The sequence below is a fragment of the Polyodon spathula genome, chromosome 23 (genome assembly GCF_017654505.1).
Source record: "Polyodon spathula isolate WHYD16114869_AA chromosome 23, ASM1765450v1, whole genome shotgun sequence".
Classification (NCBI taxonomy): Eukaryota; Metazoa; Chordata; class Actinopteri; order Acipenseriformes; family Polyodontidae; genus Polyodon; species Polyodon spathula.
In genome coordinates this window covers 7,322,685-7,341,420 of record NC_054556.1, presented here as the reverse complement: position 1 = coordinate 7,341,420, position 18,736 = coordinate 7,322,685, and the positions used below count along the sequence as shown (strand labels likewise).

Sequence of the window (18,736 nt, the reverse complement as noted above, 5' to 3'; positions counted from 1 at the left end):
TTTGTAACAATGGCAACAATGTTACCTGGTTCTTCTCCTTGAGTGAAGGTCTAGCTATAGTATACTAGTACTAAAAGTACCTTTTTAAATATTTCTAACATGTTGGAACACATATAGTATTCACTCAAGAGATGACAGTTTTGAGATATTCAATATGTGGAGATATTTGGCTTGAGTTAAGTAAAGAATAATCAAGAAGCTGACACGTGAAGATTAAATCACATAAAAGCAAGTGTGTGTTTTTAAACACAGAATTGTTTATCTTGAGCATGCTTGAAGACATTTCTATAACACAACAAAGTCTGCTTCTCATGTTCAGGTTTGAGCATGCATAGAGCCTAGTCAGCTGTACTTGCAGAAAACTTTGAAGTAAATTAATTAAATTTCAGAAAGCTGTGTGCCTACAACAAAACGTATTTAAGATGAGCTGCCTTCATTTCATACCAAGATAGCACTACAGTAAATGGCAAACTCGAGAGATGAGCTGTGCAGATTATGTTATTGTAACTAAAGGTTTATTTAATTAATATTTAACTGTAACCAGACATGCAGTATGTAATGTCATCATGGGTGTCTTTAAACAATAAACAATTTACTTTTATGCCTTAGGTGGGGAGAATACCTATTTTGTCTTTCAGGCACAATTGCACCTTTCTCTTCAGTAAACTGCAGTTTATTGCACTCACTGTATAGAACTGTCATTTCAGAAGGGCCTATAGAATAAGTGATGGTTGTTTATGGTTTCCATTTCCAACAAGTGGATGCTAATTCAATTAGCTACTGTACAGTAATACAATCCCTTGCAATGCAGTTAGATTTAATACAAAAAGTGCCTTGTTTTGATTTCCTGTTAATTGCTAAATCATTTGCTTGATTACAGTGATGAAGGTGCAAGAGCAGATCTCAAGAAACTGCCAGCTCTTCCTACCAAAGTTTTGAAGGAACATCCATCACTTGCTTACTGGTAGGTAATTTATTACTATCAAGTGTATGGCTATTAATATACATTTGTAACATTCTTGTTTAGCACACTTGCATACTTCTACATTGTACTACACTGATTATTATTTACAGAAAGGGCCACCTGCAAGAAGCATTCTCAAGGTAAGCAGAAAAGTCCCAGGGAGAGGTCTATGTTTGTTTTCTGCAGATGGGTAACAAATCCAGGAATTGCAAGCAATTCATGGTGAATGACATTATGATGAGTGATTTGCAGGCTGTTTCGCTGGCAGTTTTTTAAAGCATTTAGGTCCGGTTCTCCAATATAAAGGCAGCACCTCTATGACCTGTACAGTTTGAGTGTTCTATTGTGCACACTTTGACATGTCCATGAACCTTATGAAGCTTAATATTATATTACAGCTGTGTGTGAAGAAATATAGGCACTGTACACCGATTCTTTTTTATTTTCCATGTTAGTTGGGTTTGTTAAACAATTACTTATTGTACCATTTAGTATTGTGAATCAAATATTGTTTGCTGAAAGAGCGTATGATGAAAGATGTTTTCTCTTATGGTGGCAAAAGCTACATACAGTAATTAATTGTGCCCTAATTATCTGCGGAGGTTGTTTTTTAATGTGGCTAAATTGAAATTAGTTTAGCTGTGTTCATTTGGCAAGACAAGGCAGTAGTAGCCAGTCCCTTATCTTTTATTGGCCATAAAATTAATTAAAAGAGGAGTTGTTTTTCAGTTGACTATAACCGAAACATCTTTAAATACTCCTTCTGTTACGGTTGCACAGAGACCCAAATTGGTGAGGCGATCGCCTCATCAATTCTGTCCTTCAGTGTTAATTTAAAAAAAAAAAAAAATCACTTGGCAGGGTGTCTGCCTGGAGATCTAAATTGAGATAGTCTGATAATTTAAAGGTCCTTCCATCTAGTATCTACTAGAATGTAAACCGACAGTGCTGGATCGATTGCTAGATTGGAGTTTAGAACTGTGTATGCTTCAATAAACATCTGCAGAGGAGATCCATTCTGTGGTGTGGGGGGGATAAAAAGCAGACAAGTACAACGTAATCTAAATTGCTAGGATAGTGAGGCAGACAGTATTTTCTGCATGACTGTGTATGAGAAGTGCCGGCTTGTTGTGCAGAGCTGATGAATTGCTGATGAACAACAGGCAGTTTTTAAAGAAAATCACCTTTGCTTGCACAGTGTCTTTGTGATATTGTGGACACGGTTGTGTCGTGCAGTCAAGGTTCAAACTATGTTCTTTTTCTTTCTGCAGTGAAGACAGAGTGATTGAGCATTACAAGAAGCTGAAAGGTATAACCCGTGGACAAGCAATTGTACAGTAAGTGAAGTCTACTGCAGCTTTCAATCTCCCCATCCTGTCACAGGCTATGGTCATTTTAGTTGTCACAAAATTATTTAGAAATGTCTTAACTGTAGAGGTGAGATTAAAAGAAAACGAATCAATGGAATGATTAGTCTGTGGAAATTAGCTGAAGCAGGAGGTTCCTGGAAACCTAACAACACAACTGAAATACAAGAGTTGTATTTACTGAGTGTAGATACAACTCTTTAATGCAAGCTAGCTAAACCTAAGACTCATCAGGCAGGCTACGGTGACAGGCTATTGGTTAAAATGTTTTTAATGGATTAATCATGGAGTTCAAAACTAGAGCACCTTGACCACTAAATCAGATAGAAGCAGTGTACAAGTGTTAATCATTTTAGGCAAAGTAACTGTGGGTATTCTACAGTAACTGTAGTCTGTTCTTCCTGTTTTAAAGGTATTTAACTCTAGTGGAGTCCCTTCCTACTTATGGTGTGCATTATTATGAAGTAAAGGTAAGAAAGCCTTATTCTTATTAGCTATATTCATAAAGGGCTATTTGTTTTAGCAACTTTCTCTTTTTTAGAATGAACTGAGAATAATTTGCTTAGCTTACTGTATGTATATCTATAATCATGGATAGAAATACAAACAAAAATGTAGAAGCTACTTACTGCTTGTATTTTAATTATTGCAGAAAACCACTTTTCTGAACCATTTGGATGTCATCTAAATAAAGCTATTATTTCTGGTTTGCAGGATAAACAGGGACTACCTTGGTGGCTTGGGATTAGTTATAAAGGAATTGGACAATACGATTTACAAGACAAGGTCAAACCGAGAAAGGTAAATTATCAGCAAAGAATGTATATATATATATATAAGCAACCTGCTGTGTAAAATCATTTTAATCTTAATACAGGCCAGTATGATTTTGTTGCTCTTTAATTCAGATAAAATTCTCATATTAAAAAGCCACACATGGACCCTGTTACAGCTTTGCTGCTTGCCTGAGTGCAGTCTTGGTAGCCGTGCTCATTGCTGAATAAAAGCAATGTCTAGTTTAAAAGCTGAAGGAGAAACCCATCTGTCTGGCCAAAGCATGAATACAGCACTGTCTTTTTTCAAAGCCATGGTTTTCAAGGTGTAAACATTGTACACAGCAGGAATCTCTGCCACATTGAAGTTACTGAAGGTGTGTGTAAGTGATTGGGTAAAAAGGATTTGTTTTTCATTTTATGTGCTTGTGAAAACAACGATTGAAATGTTATTGTTGTTTAAGATGCAATTAATTTGCTTTATAGTTATGACATTTTGACTAATAACTTGACTTATTGCCTTTTAGCAATAACCAACAATCAATATTGATTTATTTTCTTGTGAAATTCAGTAGCCTTGTATAAAGTGACCCCTCTGTCTTGCTCACAGCATGGTAATCTAATTATGCAAAGCTGTATGTCATTTTGTGTACTTTTCTCACAGAGAAGAAACAATTGATCAAGTAATACAAATCAGTTAGACTGGTAGGGTTAAATTTCGCATCTAAAACACATTTTACTCAGTTCAATAAAAGAAAACAAATGAATGTCCTTGGGAGCTCAATTATTCATAATTAAAAATGTGGAGAACATGGGGGAACGTCGCATTGGCTCTGGTGCTTTCCAGGCGCCTGGTGAGCTCAGGCGGACAACCGCAGGGCTGGCCTTTGTCCTCCATAGGATATTTGGCTTGGCTTTGGTTGTGGGATAGGAGGAAGCCCACTAAACCTTCAGTTCTCCTAATTTTGTGTGAGAAATTGTTGTGGTGAGGGAACATAATTGAATGAAAATCGGGTGTAAAATAATAGAGGATATAGAAATTTTCTTTAAAAAAAAAAAAATTTGAGAACACTAATCAATATATATATAGGTATATATATATATATATAATATATATATATATATATATATAAATGCTCTACAGAATGCATTGTGATGTGCATCTCTGAGAGATTAATTGCTGAGTACTTTGGGTGATTTGAGGTAGTATTACTGGATTACAGTTAAAGGAAGTATTACTAGTGAATGTTTTAGGTTACTATTTCTTCTTGAGTTTAGTAAAATCTAGCAGTGCTGCCTTAAATCACCTGAAGTGATTGACAGATTGTTCTTTTTGGGCCCCCAGTATCTTTGTGACAAACTAGTCTGTGATACTGAAAGGTTTTCCTTTTCTGTACATACAGTACGGGGGTGTGCATAGCACATTGTATTCCAGGAGATATTTAAAGCATGAGGAAACCACTGCACATTATATCAGTCAGGATAAGAACTCCCACCAACTAAGCAAGTTCCTTTTTTTAGTTCATGGGTTTGTTTTCATGGAAAAGGGGGACTTGGATGAATATTGATTTAGGAAGCCTCAGAAACATATGCATTTTATAGGGAAATGTGTGTTCATTCGAGCAATGATGATCTGAAAAAAAGTCCTGTAGTGAAGGGAAAGCTTAGTTCTGTGTTTTTACAATGCAGTGTTGCTTAGCTGTCAGCCCCCCTCGTCTAAAGTTTTTCTTTAAAATATTATTTGCAAAAAAAAAAACTAGTACTTCTTATTACTGTTGACTTGACAGTTGTTTGAATTAATAGTTTGTAAAACTAGGCTTAATTGGTATTAGCAAGTCAATGTCCAAATAGCACTTTTGAAGTTTCCATGCAACATTGAAAAGGACTTTTAATATATCAGCATCACTTCTCAACCCACAATAAATATCGTGAAATGTACCAGACTTGGAATTTTAATTAGTGGGCTGCCTGGTGCCCATGTGAACCTTAGACAAACATTCTTCATGATATGTAGCTGGTGAACCCAGTAAATGGGAGGGATCCCTGGAGGGAAAGTATCATCTAGTATGTGTCGGAGTGTTATCTGATATTCCGTTTTCCTTGTTTTATTACTTGTATCGTGTGTTTTAATTACACTTTGCCTAGGCCCCCTAGGTCCAGACACAGTGTATAGATGACTTTTATTTATTTGACATACTGCAACTGTGAAAAATCATCTTAAAATTTTTAGGTGTTTTCACTTTTTTTTTTTTTATATACAGAGCCCTTGTGCCTCGGTATACTTTTGCTAAATTTGTACCCAAGTTGAAAAAAATAACTATAATTGTTACACTATTAAACAAGTGCAAATGTGATTCTTTAAATTAAAGTTGAGAGTAGTTTGTCTAGTAAGCTTAGTAAATATAGTCCTTTTGTCTTACTTTGAAAAAAAGGGACATCCATAAAAGCTGGCAGTGTAACAATAGAAAATAAATGCTTAATACCTAGTGGTGACACTGCCAGGGTTTGTAAACCTGGAGGGGATGGTTAATTGCTCTGCTAAATCAATTAAGCTATTTCATCCAATCGGCACCAACGATTTCACACACATGAAAGCCCTCTTGGGCTGGGAACTGTGACACATCCTTTACATTCTTTAAAAAACACTGAAACCTTTTTGTCACACTTGACATTTTGTAATTTTAGGGGTGCTGAGATCCCAGATCCAGGGGCAGGAGTGCTCAGTTCGACCTCGTTGCTCTTGTCATTCAATGGGCTCTCCTAAACACAACACTTAGTTCCTGTTAAGTACATCTTATGGCTGCTAGAAGCAGTCAGACGTTTCATAGTGTGACAGACACTAAACAAACGATTGTGATTTTATTTTTTAAATACAGAGCAAACAGTGGTAGGTTTAATTTGCTCACTTCTTTATATAGAGTTAATGGTGCATGGTACTTTTTATATATGTACTTAAATCTGTGGAAGTTTGGAAAAATAACTGTTATCTGCCTGGTTATGAACCCTTTTTTTTTTTTTTTTTTTTTTTTTTTTTACCAATTTAAGGAGGAAAATGGGAGGGAAAGGGGGGGGCAAATACTTTAAGTAGAACAACATGAGGTATTAATAAAGTGCTAAACTGCAGTAAGATAATTTACTAATCCAACACTAGCAGTTTAGGGTTAATGAACAATATGAAAAGGTGCATTTAACTTGCCTGTTAAGGGAAAAGTAAATGGATACCCGGAAGTGAAGCATTTTTCAGTATAACTTACGAAACTGGTTTTTCAGATGATGTCATACAAACCAGATACCAGCTTTCACAAGGAGGAATGCCCTTAGTTAATTGTATTTTATACATGGCTAGAACAGCTTGTTCTTTTGTTTAAGCTCAGTTTAACATTCTTCCTATAAAAAGGTGGAAAGTTTCTCTTATCTGTTCAGGGGGGTGGGAACCAGCAAGGGTGTTGACTAAGGGTGTTGACTGAGCATGTGATGTCACTGAGAGTAGGTGGTGGGTGGAGTTAGTGGAACTGAGTGAAACTTGCTACACCTTCAAGGCTGACTCTCTGAGACCAGCAGCAGAGAGTATTGTCCAGGGCAGCTTCAGTCCTGTGGGAGACTATCCAGTGGATTTTAATGTGTTAATTCAATCGTGTGTGCTCCCTTGACGAGAAAGGATTTATAATAAAAAGAAAAGGAATCAAGAACTTGGCTGAAAAGAATTGGTAAGCTTATAACAAAAGAGCAGAGTATTTTCAGTATTTTTGTTTTTATTTATTTATTTTCAGTAGCCATACATTTATGAACAAGACTACCTGTAGTCTGTCATTATCACTGGATGTAGGGAATGTTTTAAAAAGTTGGTCATAAAGAATTATTTTGAAGCTGTGAGAAACACCAGTCTTGTTCTGTACAGAACCTATACAAAGTGTCAGCTGTGGTTCATGATATATTAATTGTATGTGTGTGTTTTGTTTTATTTGAACTCTGTGACTGATTCTTAATATTTTTATTTTTAGGTAATGGTAAAAGTAATTACTGTATGTTAAAACACATGTAATTTTTTTATTTAAAAACAGAAGTTTTTGTGAGTTTATAATTGTGCTGTATTTTGCGAACTTCCATTAATAATTATGTAGTAGATAACCATAAAATGGGAAGGAAAAAATCAGACGATAACCAAAAGTTTAGGCAGAAGCACAATTCCTGTTACCCCAACTACAATATATAAAAGAGATAATTCATCTAGTTATGACAGTCTATCCATACTTTTTTTTTGTTATTTTCCTAATAAGTAACGTATGCACAACCACATAAAGAAATGCTGATTTGATTCAAAGTGATACATAACATCCTTTCTTTGTAAATTCCAGATCCCCAGTGTTAAAAGAAAACTATTCATGATTGTTTTATCTTGATTAATTTTGCATTTTGGTGATGGTTTTTGGAAAAACACTTTTTTTGTTTTTGTTTTGTAAAACACGCCCCACTTTAGATATTGCAGTTAATTGGATATAATTTGTTCAAGGTAAGATGTACCCAACAGGTGTGCTTCACACTTTGGCAGTCACTGAATGTGAAGGTGTCGATTGGTGGACAGGCAGACACAGATCTCATTAACAGTAGAACAGCAGCATTAATACAGAGCATCAGAGTTGTTGTTTTTTACTACTGTAGCAGTCATGTAAATTGATGTGTCCTCACGCCTCATTAGATTTGAAAGACACTTGCTGGGCAGTGCTAGCCATGTGTTTTATGCCTGTTCTGGCAGTGTTACTGAAAGTGTATTTAACTGAATACTTGAAAGCTGTGTTCTATGTATGTGTATTATGAGTCATTATCCTTTTAAATATGGAATGAACTATCTTGTCTGATAGCTATTCAGCACTTTTATGAACGTAAACAATGTGTTGATCATAAATACAATATAAACATACAGTTTCCTTTCTATAACAAGGTACAGAGGGTATATGTGAAGGTTTTGGCCGTTCATAGTACTATGAACAGGTACATATCATAGTTCCAGTAGAAAGTAATTATTTTATTAAAAATATATTAAAACTGAAACCCTGCCTATAAACCAGTAGCTCGATTCTCTATAATCGTCCATTCCCTTTTGTATTTTCTCTCACAGTTGTACCAGTGGAAGCAACTTGAGAATCTGTATTTCCGCGAGAAGAAGTTTGCTGTAGAAGTCAACGACCCACACAGGTAGGTGAGAGGTGCCAGGTAATTAAAAATAAATAAATAAATAAAAAATAGATTCCTGCGCCAACCACTAAGAGGCTCGTTAAAACTTCATCTGTGAACATTTTTAAATTAAAAAAAAAAAAGTACAATAACATTCCAGGGGAACAGAGAATGATTTAAAAGGCCTATTAAAAATGTCACTGCTACAAATAAAAGTGAACCCAGTAGGGGAATTGCAATTAGTGACTGTGGACGATAATTATTCAACTTCCCTACTGCAGTCTCTACAGAGACTGTTTTAACCCTGAACATGCATGCCTCGTAAAAAGTAGGTTGGAGGGAAAGTGTTATGAAATGAACCGTGCATACCTTTGCATAGTGTTGGTTAATGAATTTGAGAAATGTTTGATTTATCAGATGTGAATTGTTGAAATAAAAAAGAGAAGTATCCGTGATCACAATTGGTTGTTCCTGTTAGTGAATCTGATATCTTCATAGATATATATTTGTATCTGCACACTTGCTGTTATCGGGATTATGGATTTCTAATGTCAACATATTTTCATTTAATGTGGAAAATACAAAATTATACTGAAATATTTGTATTACAGAACATGCTAATAATAATAATATTCTTACGGGGAAGTTATTGTTAACTAATTGATAGTTCAGTGGTTAAACTAGCAATCTGTTGCATTTATTCTGTCTGGATTTGTACATTTTAAAACACCTTTCCCTTTTTCTCTGTAGAAGAACAGTTTCAAAACGTACTTTTGGACAGACCGGACTAGTGATCCACACATGGTATGCAAGCCATTCTCTGATTAAGACCATCTGGGTGATGGCAATCAGTCAACATCAGTTTTACTTGGACAGAAAGCAAAGCAAAGTAAGTTACCAGTCTTAGCTCAACTGTTGCTTCCTAATTTACACTGTTTCTGGTTGGAGTGCTATCAAAATTAGTAGTTTCATAAGTTTGTAATTGTATTAGTTTTGTAACAGTTTTCTCATACTGTTGCATTCCATGATAAAATTGTAACACTTAGGGCTACATTTTTTAAGCAGATGCCATTTGTATCCTCATATAATTAATATAATCACCTCAAGTCTTTGTTCTTAGTTTTGGAATCAAGTCAGTTAGAGTGTAAATTACTATAAACAGGAAAAAGTAAGGGGAAGGACTGAACCTCATGTAACAAGCAGTGAAAGACATCTCATCACTTTGAAGTACTAGTGTGATTAATCACTGTTTGAGGTCCTGTTGGGGGTGATTTGATAAAGAAAGATTGTCTCGGTAGGCAAAAATTCCATCAGCAAGGAGTTTGGGAGATATCGCAATGGACCTGACAGACATGGGTGCCCCGAAGAGTTCAAAACTAACAAACCTGGAGGGGAAGAATCCACTCATCATGGCCAGCAGTGGCAGTCTGATCTCCTCAGGTAATTAGATCTTCATGTCATTGTTGAAATGGAGGACAACCTGTGCACTTCGATTTTGTCCTCAAAGCTTATAATGTCTGAAGTAATAAGACATACTGTGAAAGAGAATTTTTCACAGTCAAACAACTTTTTTTAAAACTAAGTATTTGCCATGTGTATGTCAGATATGATTTGGAGGTCTTTACCATTTTTAACATTTTACGTTTTTAGTTATAGCTCTTTGCTGCTACCTTCTTCTGGTTTATCTCATTGGGGCTTTGCTGAAAGTCACAAATCACTCGTAGTCCCCTAAAATGTGTTTGCTCAGCATCTAACAGCACCGTAGCAAATGAATTATAGAACAGAAACTCCAGTACCTGCCTAATTCGTTTTTAAAACCAGTGTTGTCTCAGGTTTCTAATGTTTTTGAACTGTTTTGGAGTAGGAATGTCTTTGGGGGGGAATACATATAAAAGTTATTGTGACTGAAAGAAGTTACAAAGTAATTTAAGGAACAGTACATCTTATAAAGTAAAGTAATAATGATTCTTTAGTTAAGATTTAAATAAAATACATTAAATAAAATATATACTCATTATATTGATTCTTGGTAAATTCAAAAGAGCAATATGCTGCAACAGTATTGCTTAACCTTTTCAGGTTCCCAAGATTCAGAGGTCAGTGAGGAGCAAAAGAAAGAGAAAATATCAGAACTCAGGAAAAAGGAAAAGGCTCTACAAGACATTCTTGCTCAGAAAATAGAAGAACTCAAGAAAATTTGCCTGAGGGAAGCAGTAAGTGTTCCATTGTTATTACTTATCGCTTAAAACTTGTCGTGTATTTGATGTAGATTTAAAATAAGTGAAACTTTTGTTTTTGTTTCAGGAATTGACCGGTAAATTGCCAAAGGAGTATCCATTGTCAACAGGGGACAAAACTCCAGCAATAAGACGTCGAATTGGCACAGCTTTTAAACTTGATGATTCTTTACCAAATGAAGAGGTAGTCCATTAATTTTAGCTAATTTGTAAAAAGTCCATTAAATTGCTAACTTAGGTGGCTGCCAGGTCTACAGTGTAATGAATATTACGCATTGCAGCCTTTACTGAGGCGCCAAAGATGGTAATAATAGATAGTGGGAGCTACTTATTTTTGTTGAAGAAGAGATGTTGGTTCTTGTGTGTACTTTAGCCTTCAATTTGGGATATGCATAGGACACTATAGATGAAAATGCTTCTGCTGCTTCCTGTTCCCTATAATTATAATGTGTTGCTAATTATAAAACTCACTCTGGTGGTCTAGGAATGGTCTAATCAGACAGTAGGACCTATAACAAAGGTATTGCAAATGCAGAAATAACACAAAAAACGAATCCATTGGTCAGCACTCCTTTAACACACACTCCTCTCTTCAACAGGATCCCGATTTGCAAAACCTGGAGAGTAGATTTGCTCTTCAACAGAAAATTGTGGAAGCTGCCAAGAAGCTTGCCAGTGAACCAGAAATCTACAAAACTGTGAGGAAAAAAAGAAAGCAGAACTGTTATGATGCAGTGAAAAGACTGCAGGAGATTGAGACTGCAATCAATGAATACAGAATCAAATCTGGAAAGAAACCTACACAAAGAGCTTCACTCATGCTACAAGGTAACACTTCTTGAATACTGTGGTATCAATTCCGGTTTATATTATGCCTATCTTGGTGGAATTGCAGAACCTAGACTCGCCCTCATGTCTCTAAGCCTATGCTGGTTCTACTAATTCCAAAAACCTGCTGATCAAGTCTTCTAGTTTGTAACTTTGTTTCCTTTTTGTCCTCAGATGATGTGATTCCTTCAGAGACAAGCTCCCTGTCTGACAGCCTCACATTGGATGATGGTATGTTTGGTAAATACACATTACAAATGCCTTGAAACACCACTTATATTATTGTGTTGAACATAGTAGTGGGAACAATCCAGCTGCAGCAGTTCTCAGCAAGATTAATTATCAGCAATCTTTGTGTACAGTTCAGGATTTGTCCTTGTCAGCAAAATGTAGGGGAGGAGATGAGCCTTTTTGTCTTTTTAGATCAGTACCTAATGATTTAGACAAACAAATAACCCCTTCAATCCTGGATAGCGGACTCTCCTCCACTTATAGTGGACTGTGCACCAAAATGTTCAGATTTTAGAATAAAACACATTTTTTAATTTTATATTAATTAGTTTTAATGCAAGAAAATTTCTAACAAACTGTTCTTGCGGTTAACACTGTTAAGTTTTAATAAGTAAAACGACACACACACAATATAACATTGATTTGTTGTTTTTCTCCTCAGATGAGTCTCAGAGACCCCGGTCCAGATCAGTTCAGTCTTCTCCAAAGCTCAATGCCCCACACACTCTAGGAACGGAATACAACAGACAGAGAAGAGCCTCTGCCTGTGAGCCTCAACACGGCAGGGAAAGGTGAGACTGAGCTTTGCATTTGCCATGTGATTAGAGACTTGAAATAGTTTGATTTTCTCTGAAAGTCAGGATGTCTGGCTAGACAAGCATCTGTTTCACAACTGGAAACAGTGAAGTCAGCATGTTCCTACAACAAATAAACCACATACACACACAACACTGCAATACCAGCTGTCTGATAAAATTGATAAAGTTTGCATGGTGTGTTTCACAGGAACCGCAGTCTGTGAAACCTACTGTTTTTGTATAAATGTTATTTTAATAGTTAAGTGCTTTAAATATGATTTTACATACAGTAATAACACATACTTTTTTTTCAGGGGACTGACAAGAATTATTTTAGATTTTGCGTAGTTAAAAATAAAAAAACTAATTAGAATTTTTTTTAAATAACAAAAAGACCTAGTTTTCTATGCAGATATACCTTTTTTAGAGTAGAACGCCAGAGTTATGACCACCTTGGGAATGGAGGTTGTTCGTAAGTGTGAAATGTTCATATCTCTGAAAACTGAATTTTCAAAGGTTTTATATGCACATCTGCTGTCTACACCCTCAATCTGGCGAATAATACAAGGATACAGCACAGTGATGCAATACTCAGTCTTTAAAACAGTACTGTAAATGGAAAAAGTCTAAATTGAAGTTACCATTGAAATTGTAACTGTAGCAAAAACACAGATTTAAATGCCCATGAAAACCTGGGTTAACCTAGTGCGTGTTTTAACAAAATGAATTTGTGCAGCTTGAGTCCTTTGGCTTAAAAAAAAAAGCCCCAAAAATTGTGCTTTGTTTAAAACTAAAATGTTCCTAGTAAAATTGCCTGTACTTGCTTTGAAATCTGCCTCACCTTTCTGGATACATTTGTTGGTAGAGTAATTTAGCCTTCTCCGTGTCCAGCTCGCCGCTTATAGGAGCGCCTTTGTGGTTGCATTGCAGCCATGGGTGAGTGATTGCGTACTTCAGGTTCAAAGTGGGTGTTCGGTAGACTGGTCAGTTCGTAACTCAGGTGTTCACAGGGTTCTGCTGTACTTTCCTTCTTGTAATTTGCACTTTTTTTTACCATCGTAAAGTGCTTTGGGACATATAAGACTCAAAATATATTACATTTGTAAAATGTCTTCCAGGTTCAATGATGGTGGCAGTGTGCAGGTACCCCTGCAGTATAATCACAGAGAAGCCTTATCAACACACAGCAGTCCTTACAAAACTCCAGCAAGACAGCCTCGTGATGCGAGAAGCATGCCTCCAACTCCAGTCATGACTCGCAATGCTTACAGCAGCAGTCAGTTACGGTAGGGGGATAATTAAAGCACAATTTGAAAAAAACATGTATCTTAAAGAGTATGATTCCAAAAAGCCCTCCAGCATTGTGCTTGCATAGTGGTGCTATCAGTCTGTTCTACACCCAGTCGAACCGAGATGTGCATGATTTAGGAACAAGTGCAACCTTCTTATTTTCTTCTTAACTCAACAATTTGTAAAAAAAAATGTAGTGTTCGTTTAATGCTGTAGAGGTTCATAAAGTTAAAGGGGGTGTTTTTTTTGTATGAGGTATATCATTAATTTAATTGCAGTTTAATTATAAAAACAAATTGGAATATCATTCTGAAGAGTGAATAGGATTAAAGGAACGTCAGAGAATTCTGGGCAAGAGAGTTATCTGGAGAGAGCACTGGAGACATGCTGGTTTAATAAATTCCACACTGTAATTAGACTGGATTTTTTTACTGATAGGAGTCAACTTGCATCTGGATACCATCATTCCAGTATCTTCTGGATACTATTAGCATGAACACCCCAGTTTAGCCTCAGCCTCATAAAAAGTTGGCTTTTAAAATGGCATCATAAACATTTTTACATTGCAAACAGTTAAGGTATTTATTTATAATAGTGCTTACATTGTTATCTTTTGTTTCCAGCTCTGATGGAACCCCTCAGCACTTTAGGCAACGCAGTGGGAGTTTGGAATCCCAAACACAGCTGTTTTCTGAAACTGAACCTGAAAAGCCAAAGTTCACTCTCTCGCCAGCCAGAAGAAGCAACAGCACAGAGGTCCTGGATGATGGATCCTCCTACACAAGCCAGTCCAGCACAGAATATCACAGCACAACCAGTAAATCAGACCAGCACTATCGCACACTAGATTCTCGCACAAGGGACAAGAGGAGGCACAGGAAACAGAACATGTATGCAAACACAGGCAGCATGCCAAATCTAGCACAGAATGGTTCGAGGCACTGTGTTTATCAAACTGCACCACATCAGCCTTCCCCTGCATACTACGTTGCAGGATACCCACCTTACACTGACTGTGATCCTTACTCTAATGGAGGATACATCTACGAAAATGGGTCAGAGGGCCATTATAATGTGAATCCCACTTACCACACACCAGCCTATTATGGACATGAAAGATATGGTCATTACTATGACAAGGAGATGGATCACCTCACCCAGAATCCATATGCAACCATAAGACCTCCTAGAAGTAGACCAGGTGCTAAAACCGAACACATGGCCAAACACATCCAGAAGGCACTAGTAGCAGAACATCTCCGTGGGTGGTACAACCGCAACACCGGGTACAAAGACCAGAGCCATAGCCTGCAGGCGGGCTATGAATATGAAAGAGGATCACAGCAAGGACTAGGCTATCCTGCTATGCCAGCATCCTTCTCCCAAACCAGTAGAGCACCTTCGGTCTCTTCAGGTAAGAACTCTTTTTTAACCCTTACTAATTTTCTGGATCCACTTCTGTTTTTTTTTTTTTTTGTTTTTTGTTTTTTAGTTCTTCATTGAAAATCTCTTCTTTCGATCTGCAGTTTCTTCAGCCACTAGCGCAGGAACCTGGAGGAGCCAGGTAACCGTTGGCCTTACAGACTATGATGTCCCTTTAAGCACTCCGCAGCCTTATTTACGCTCGTACAGCGATGTCTACAGCAGCATGCCCACGCACAGCAGGTGGGGAATAAGACTGATGGCAACATGTTCAGTTTAACATTTAACAAGAAGGAATAATGAATGAACACAAAGTTTACAGTGAAACTAGTTCTAATAGGTGTTCTTAAAAATTCTAATAATCATATGGGGAAATTATTTTATTTTATTTTTGACTGAAGATTTTATGTTGCACACTGAGAAACAATGGTCTCCGACTTAAAATAAACGGATCCCCCATTTAGAAGTTGCTTCAGTTAATTGGTATTGAAGTGTTTCTGTTTTCTTGAGATATACAAGGTATCTTGTTTCCAAGAGAGTAATAATATAGTTGTAAAATATCTATTGCAATCCATCACCATGCATGATTTGTTTAGCAAACCTTCATCTGTTAATGTGGCTTAGTTATGGGTTCAATAGACATTTTGTTGTAGACTTAGATCCTGCCACTACTCTTACAGTAATGAGCAGACTCTTGCCTTTCTGTGTGACTCAGCTAGCCCTTCTTCAGTATCTTCTGCTTCTTCAGTGTCTTCAACTTCTTCACTCTGTCACCTCACTCTTCCAGCACCACTTTATATCAGACACAACACCAGGTTTCTGTCCACGAGCTGCAACATATCTACAGAAATGAGATCACTGTTAATTATTCTTATGCTAAATGTAGCCAGCGGTAGTAAGTAATACTGTTTTGTGTGTTGATTTTGAGGGATTTCTTACATGATGCGTGCTGGCTTCGATTTGAAGTTAATTTAAATGTTTTGATTTGCCCTGGGGTGAGGTGGTGGTTTATTCTAAAGTTTGTAAGGTGATGAAAATAGTAACTGCATGCTTTTTGGAAATGGTAACTGCATTTTTCTTTGCAGTGAATAACATTTTTATTTATTTATTTATTTTATTTTTTTTACATAAGAACCTTCCTTATAAACATATTCAGAGGTCACATTTATTATAAGTACTTTACAGTACGCATTTGATGATATTTGACATGTTTCACCCATATCTTTAAACTTTTTGCGCACAGATATTCCACAGAGAATATGTCAAGGAAAAATGATTTGAGGAAGGTGTGTGCTCCAGAATCATCCGTTAACATGTATGGTCCTGTTGCCAGTTGCATAACTGAGGAGAATTAACAACTAAACCATAGATGGCATAATCAAAGGAATAAGCAAAAGGGTGAGCCAAAGAAACATTGATACTGGTGTTACTATATCTTGGAAAAACAATTCTGCTACTAAAACCTAATCTATAATCCTATAAGGTGGCGGGATTTGAAAAGTATTGCAATGAGTACATGCCTATCTCTTCTTATTTAACCAGTTATTAAAATGCTGGCTATTTTACCCATAAACATGAGAAATGTGACCCCTGTATCTGCATATTTGGCGGTTTTTTTTGTTTGTTTGTGGTCAAGAACTTTATTTGTACATTTTATTTTCTGGTAAGTGTAAAGTTATACATTGTACAATATTTAATCCTATGTTGTTTGCTGTCCAGCAGATAAGACATTTACTGATGCAGATAACATATACCAGTAAATGTGGTTTAAAATAAGATGTGCTTGAGTTATTCAACATTATATAAATATGTTTCAATACATTATTAATTCATGCTTTTGTCCATTCCACCGGGAACTCAAATAATTTGTTCTGGACTCCTGTCATGCAAGCAACATATGATTGAATAATGTCATATTTTCTCCAAAGCTTTCTCTTTTTCTGATTGGCAAAACAGTGCAGAGGGTTTGTGTTTTGTGGTTTTCATTAACAAAAAAAAAAAAAAAAGTAATAATTTAAGCACATGCCGTTTTGTGATCTTCAGTCTTTTGTATTTTTCAGATCATATATTGATGTGAATCAAATGGAAAACCCAGAAAGTAACCCATTGGAAAACAGCTTAGACCCAGATGACCAGTTGTTATTTTGGCACGAGGATTCCAAGCCTGGGACAATAGTGTAACTAGTAGTTTACCAATAGACAACAACTGTTCCCTGACCACGTTTCCTCGTTTTATAAAGCTTTCATTGTGTGCCTTGCACCACAGTTACCTACAACCATTACCCTCCTACCCCTTACTGGTGCTGCTCACAAGCATTGGTAAGAGACTGCTCTACAACAGTATTTTACAACTATGCAGAGATGCAGCTGTGTGGTTAAGAGAGTTAGAAAACTTTGTTGGACGTGTATGGTAAGTTGTACTGGCACTTGGAAAATATATTAAATTGCACTTTGAAAAAGATTCTGATGGTTTTGAAAAAAAGAAAAACTATGCTGTAAAAAAGGGACTCAATGCAAATGAGCATGGTCTGGAAAGACTAGGAAATGGGATGGAGAGACGGACTCGCGTGAGGTGTGCTTCAGTCAAGATTGTATTGAGACACAGCGGCACGTGTGTTGAATGATTTTGTGTGTTTTGGTACAAAGGAGGCCCCGACACATTTTGATAGAGCTATTGATATGAAGGATGACTTTAATTGGAAAAGTACTTTTTAGAATGATTTATATGTGCAACAGTTGTCTGGTTGCAAACTCTTAAGATACAGAGAATTTGCTGGCATCAATTCAAGTTTACTGATTAAAATCAGTATATTGTATTATATTTTGGTAATGCCTGGTTCTATACTTGTAACTACATCCTGTAGTTAGCATCATCATATGACAAGAAAACTGCAAAAAATAAACAAAATCAAAATACCTGTTTTAATAAGAATGATCCAAAAATGTGGATGTCTGTGGAGCATCTGATTTTACCATACCTTGTTTTCTAGTTGTAATACTTAGTTTTGCTCCACTTAGTGTTAGATAAAAAGGTTTAAATCCTTAAATGGTTCATGCATGATCACACAAATCAAGGAGTTTAAACTTTTGGCCTGCCAGTGTTTTTTATTTTTTATTAGTATCCAACTATACAAGAGGTGTATCTTGCCTGGAAACAACATTGAGGCGTTATATAATCACTAGTTTTCAGTATCGCTGCAATAAAGATTAATATAAGACAGTTAAAAAGCGAATCAAGTACCTATTCTGCTCAAATCTAGAAGAATCACGAGGGCTACACTACCTCATACAATCCAGTAACACCTCTGATAAGGAGTTTCAGCTTGACAGTGTAATACTGTGGCTTGTGTATTTCAAGTACGTTTTTAATACAAAATCACACATGTGTTTGTTAAACAGCTATTCGTGCATCCCATGCTGGACTCCATGGAATGGTGCTGTTTCCTTACGTGAAAAGGAATATGTAACTACGTGTTAATAATGTAGATAAGGAAAGTTTTTTGATTTCCTTTTTTTTTGTTAAACATTTTTATTACCTGTGTTCAAAAAAGCATGTAATATATAGTACAAAATAAAATTTGGTAAGCTGGTTCTTAGTTATTTGTATCGTTATAATGCATTTGAATTCATATAGGGGAATTTCAAAAGAATATGTCTTTAAATTATTCTTTTGCATATTTGTACAGATTTCTTTAAAAACAACAAGCCTTTGTGTACTCTTTTACTAGTCATGGCTGTACAACCTGTTTTGAAATAGGAAGTCAATAAAAATGTGTGAAACAAACAATTTGTATTGTGATCATTTCTCTCCCGTTTATTGCTTTAACAGAGCTTCAGGATACATGTTACAGCGTGATAATGTTTCATTTGGGTA

The 18,736-nt window shown here is 36.2% G+C and overlaps 1 protein-coding gene across 1 annotated transcript in view; it reads left to right on the top strand.

Moving 5' to 3' along the window:
• LOC121298093 (FERM domain-containing protein 4B-like) overlaps positions 1-18,646 on the top strand; it is a 35,538-nt gene extending 16,892 nt beyond the window's left edge. The window contains exons 7-22 of the mRNA XM_041224901.1: positions 881-964; positions 2,236-2,301; positions 2,744-2,801; positions 3,046-3,132; positions 8,221-8,297; positions 9,027-9,165; positions 9,575-9,716; positions 10,356-10,489; positions 10,581-10,697; positions 11,113-11,341; positions 11,516-11,572; positions 12,015-12,144; positions 13,269-13,436; positions 14,064-14,854; positions 14,967-15,105; positions 16,923-18,646. Coding sequence (XP_041080835.1) covers positions 881-964; positions 2,236-2,301; positions 2,744-2,801; positions 3,046-3,132; positions 8,221-8,297; positions 9,027-9,165; positions 9,575-9,716; positions 10,356-10,489; positions 10,581-10,697; positions 11,113-11,341; positions 11,516-11,572; positions 12,015-12,144; positions 13,269-13,436; positions 14,064-14,854; positions 14,967-15,105; positions 16,923-17,043 — 2,539 coding nt within the window. The 3' untranslated portion in view covers positions 17,044-18,646. The remainder of the gene's footprint in view (positions 1-880; positions 965-2,235; positions 2,302-2,743; positions 2,802-3,045; positions 3,133-8,220; positions 8,298-9,026; positions 9,166-9,574; positions 9,717-10,355; positions 10,490-10,580; positions 10,698-11,112; positions 11,342-11,515; positions 11,573-12,014; positions 12,145-13,268; positions 13,437-14,063; positions 14,855-14,966; positions 15,106-16,922) is intronic.
• Positions 18,647-18,736: the final 90 nt, after the last annotated feature.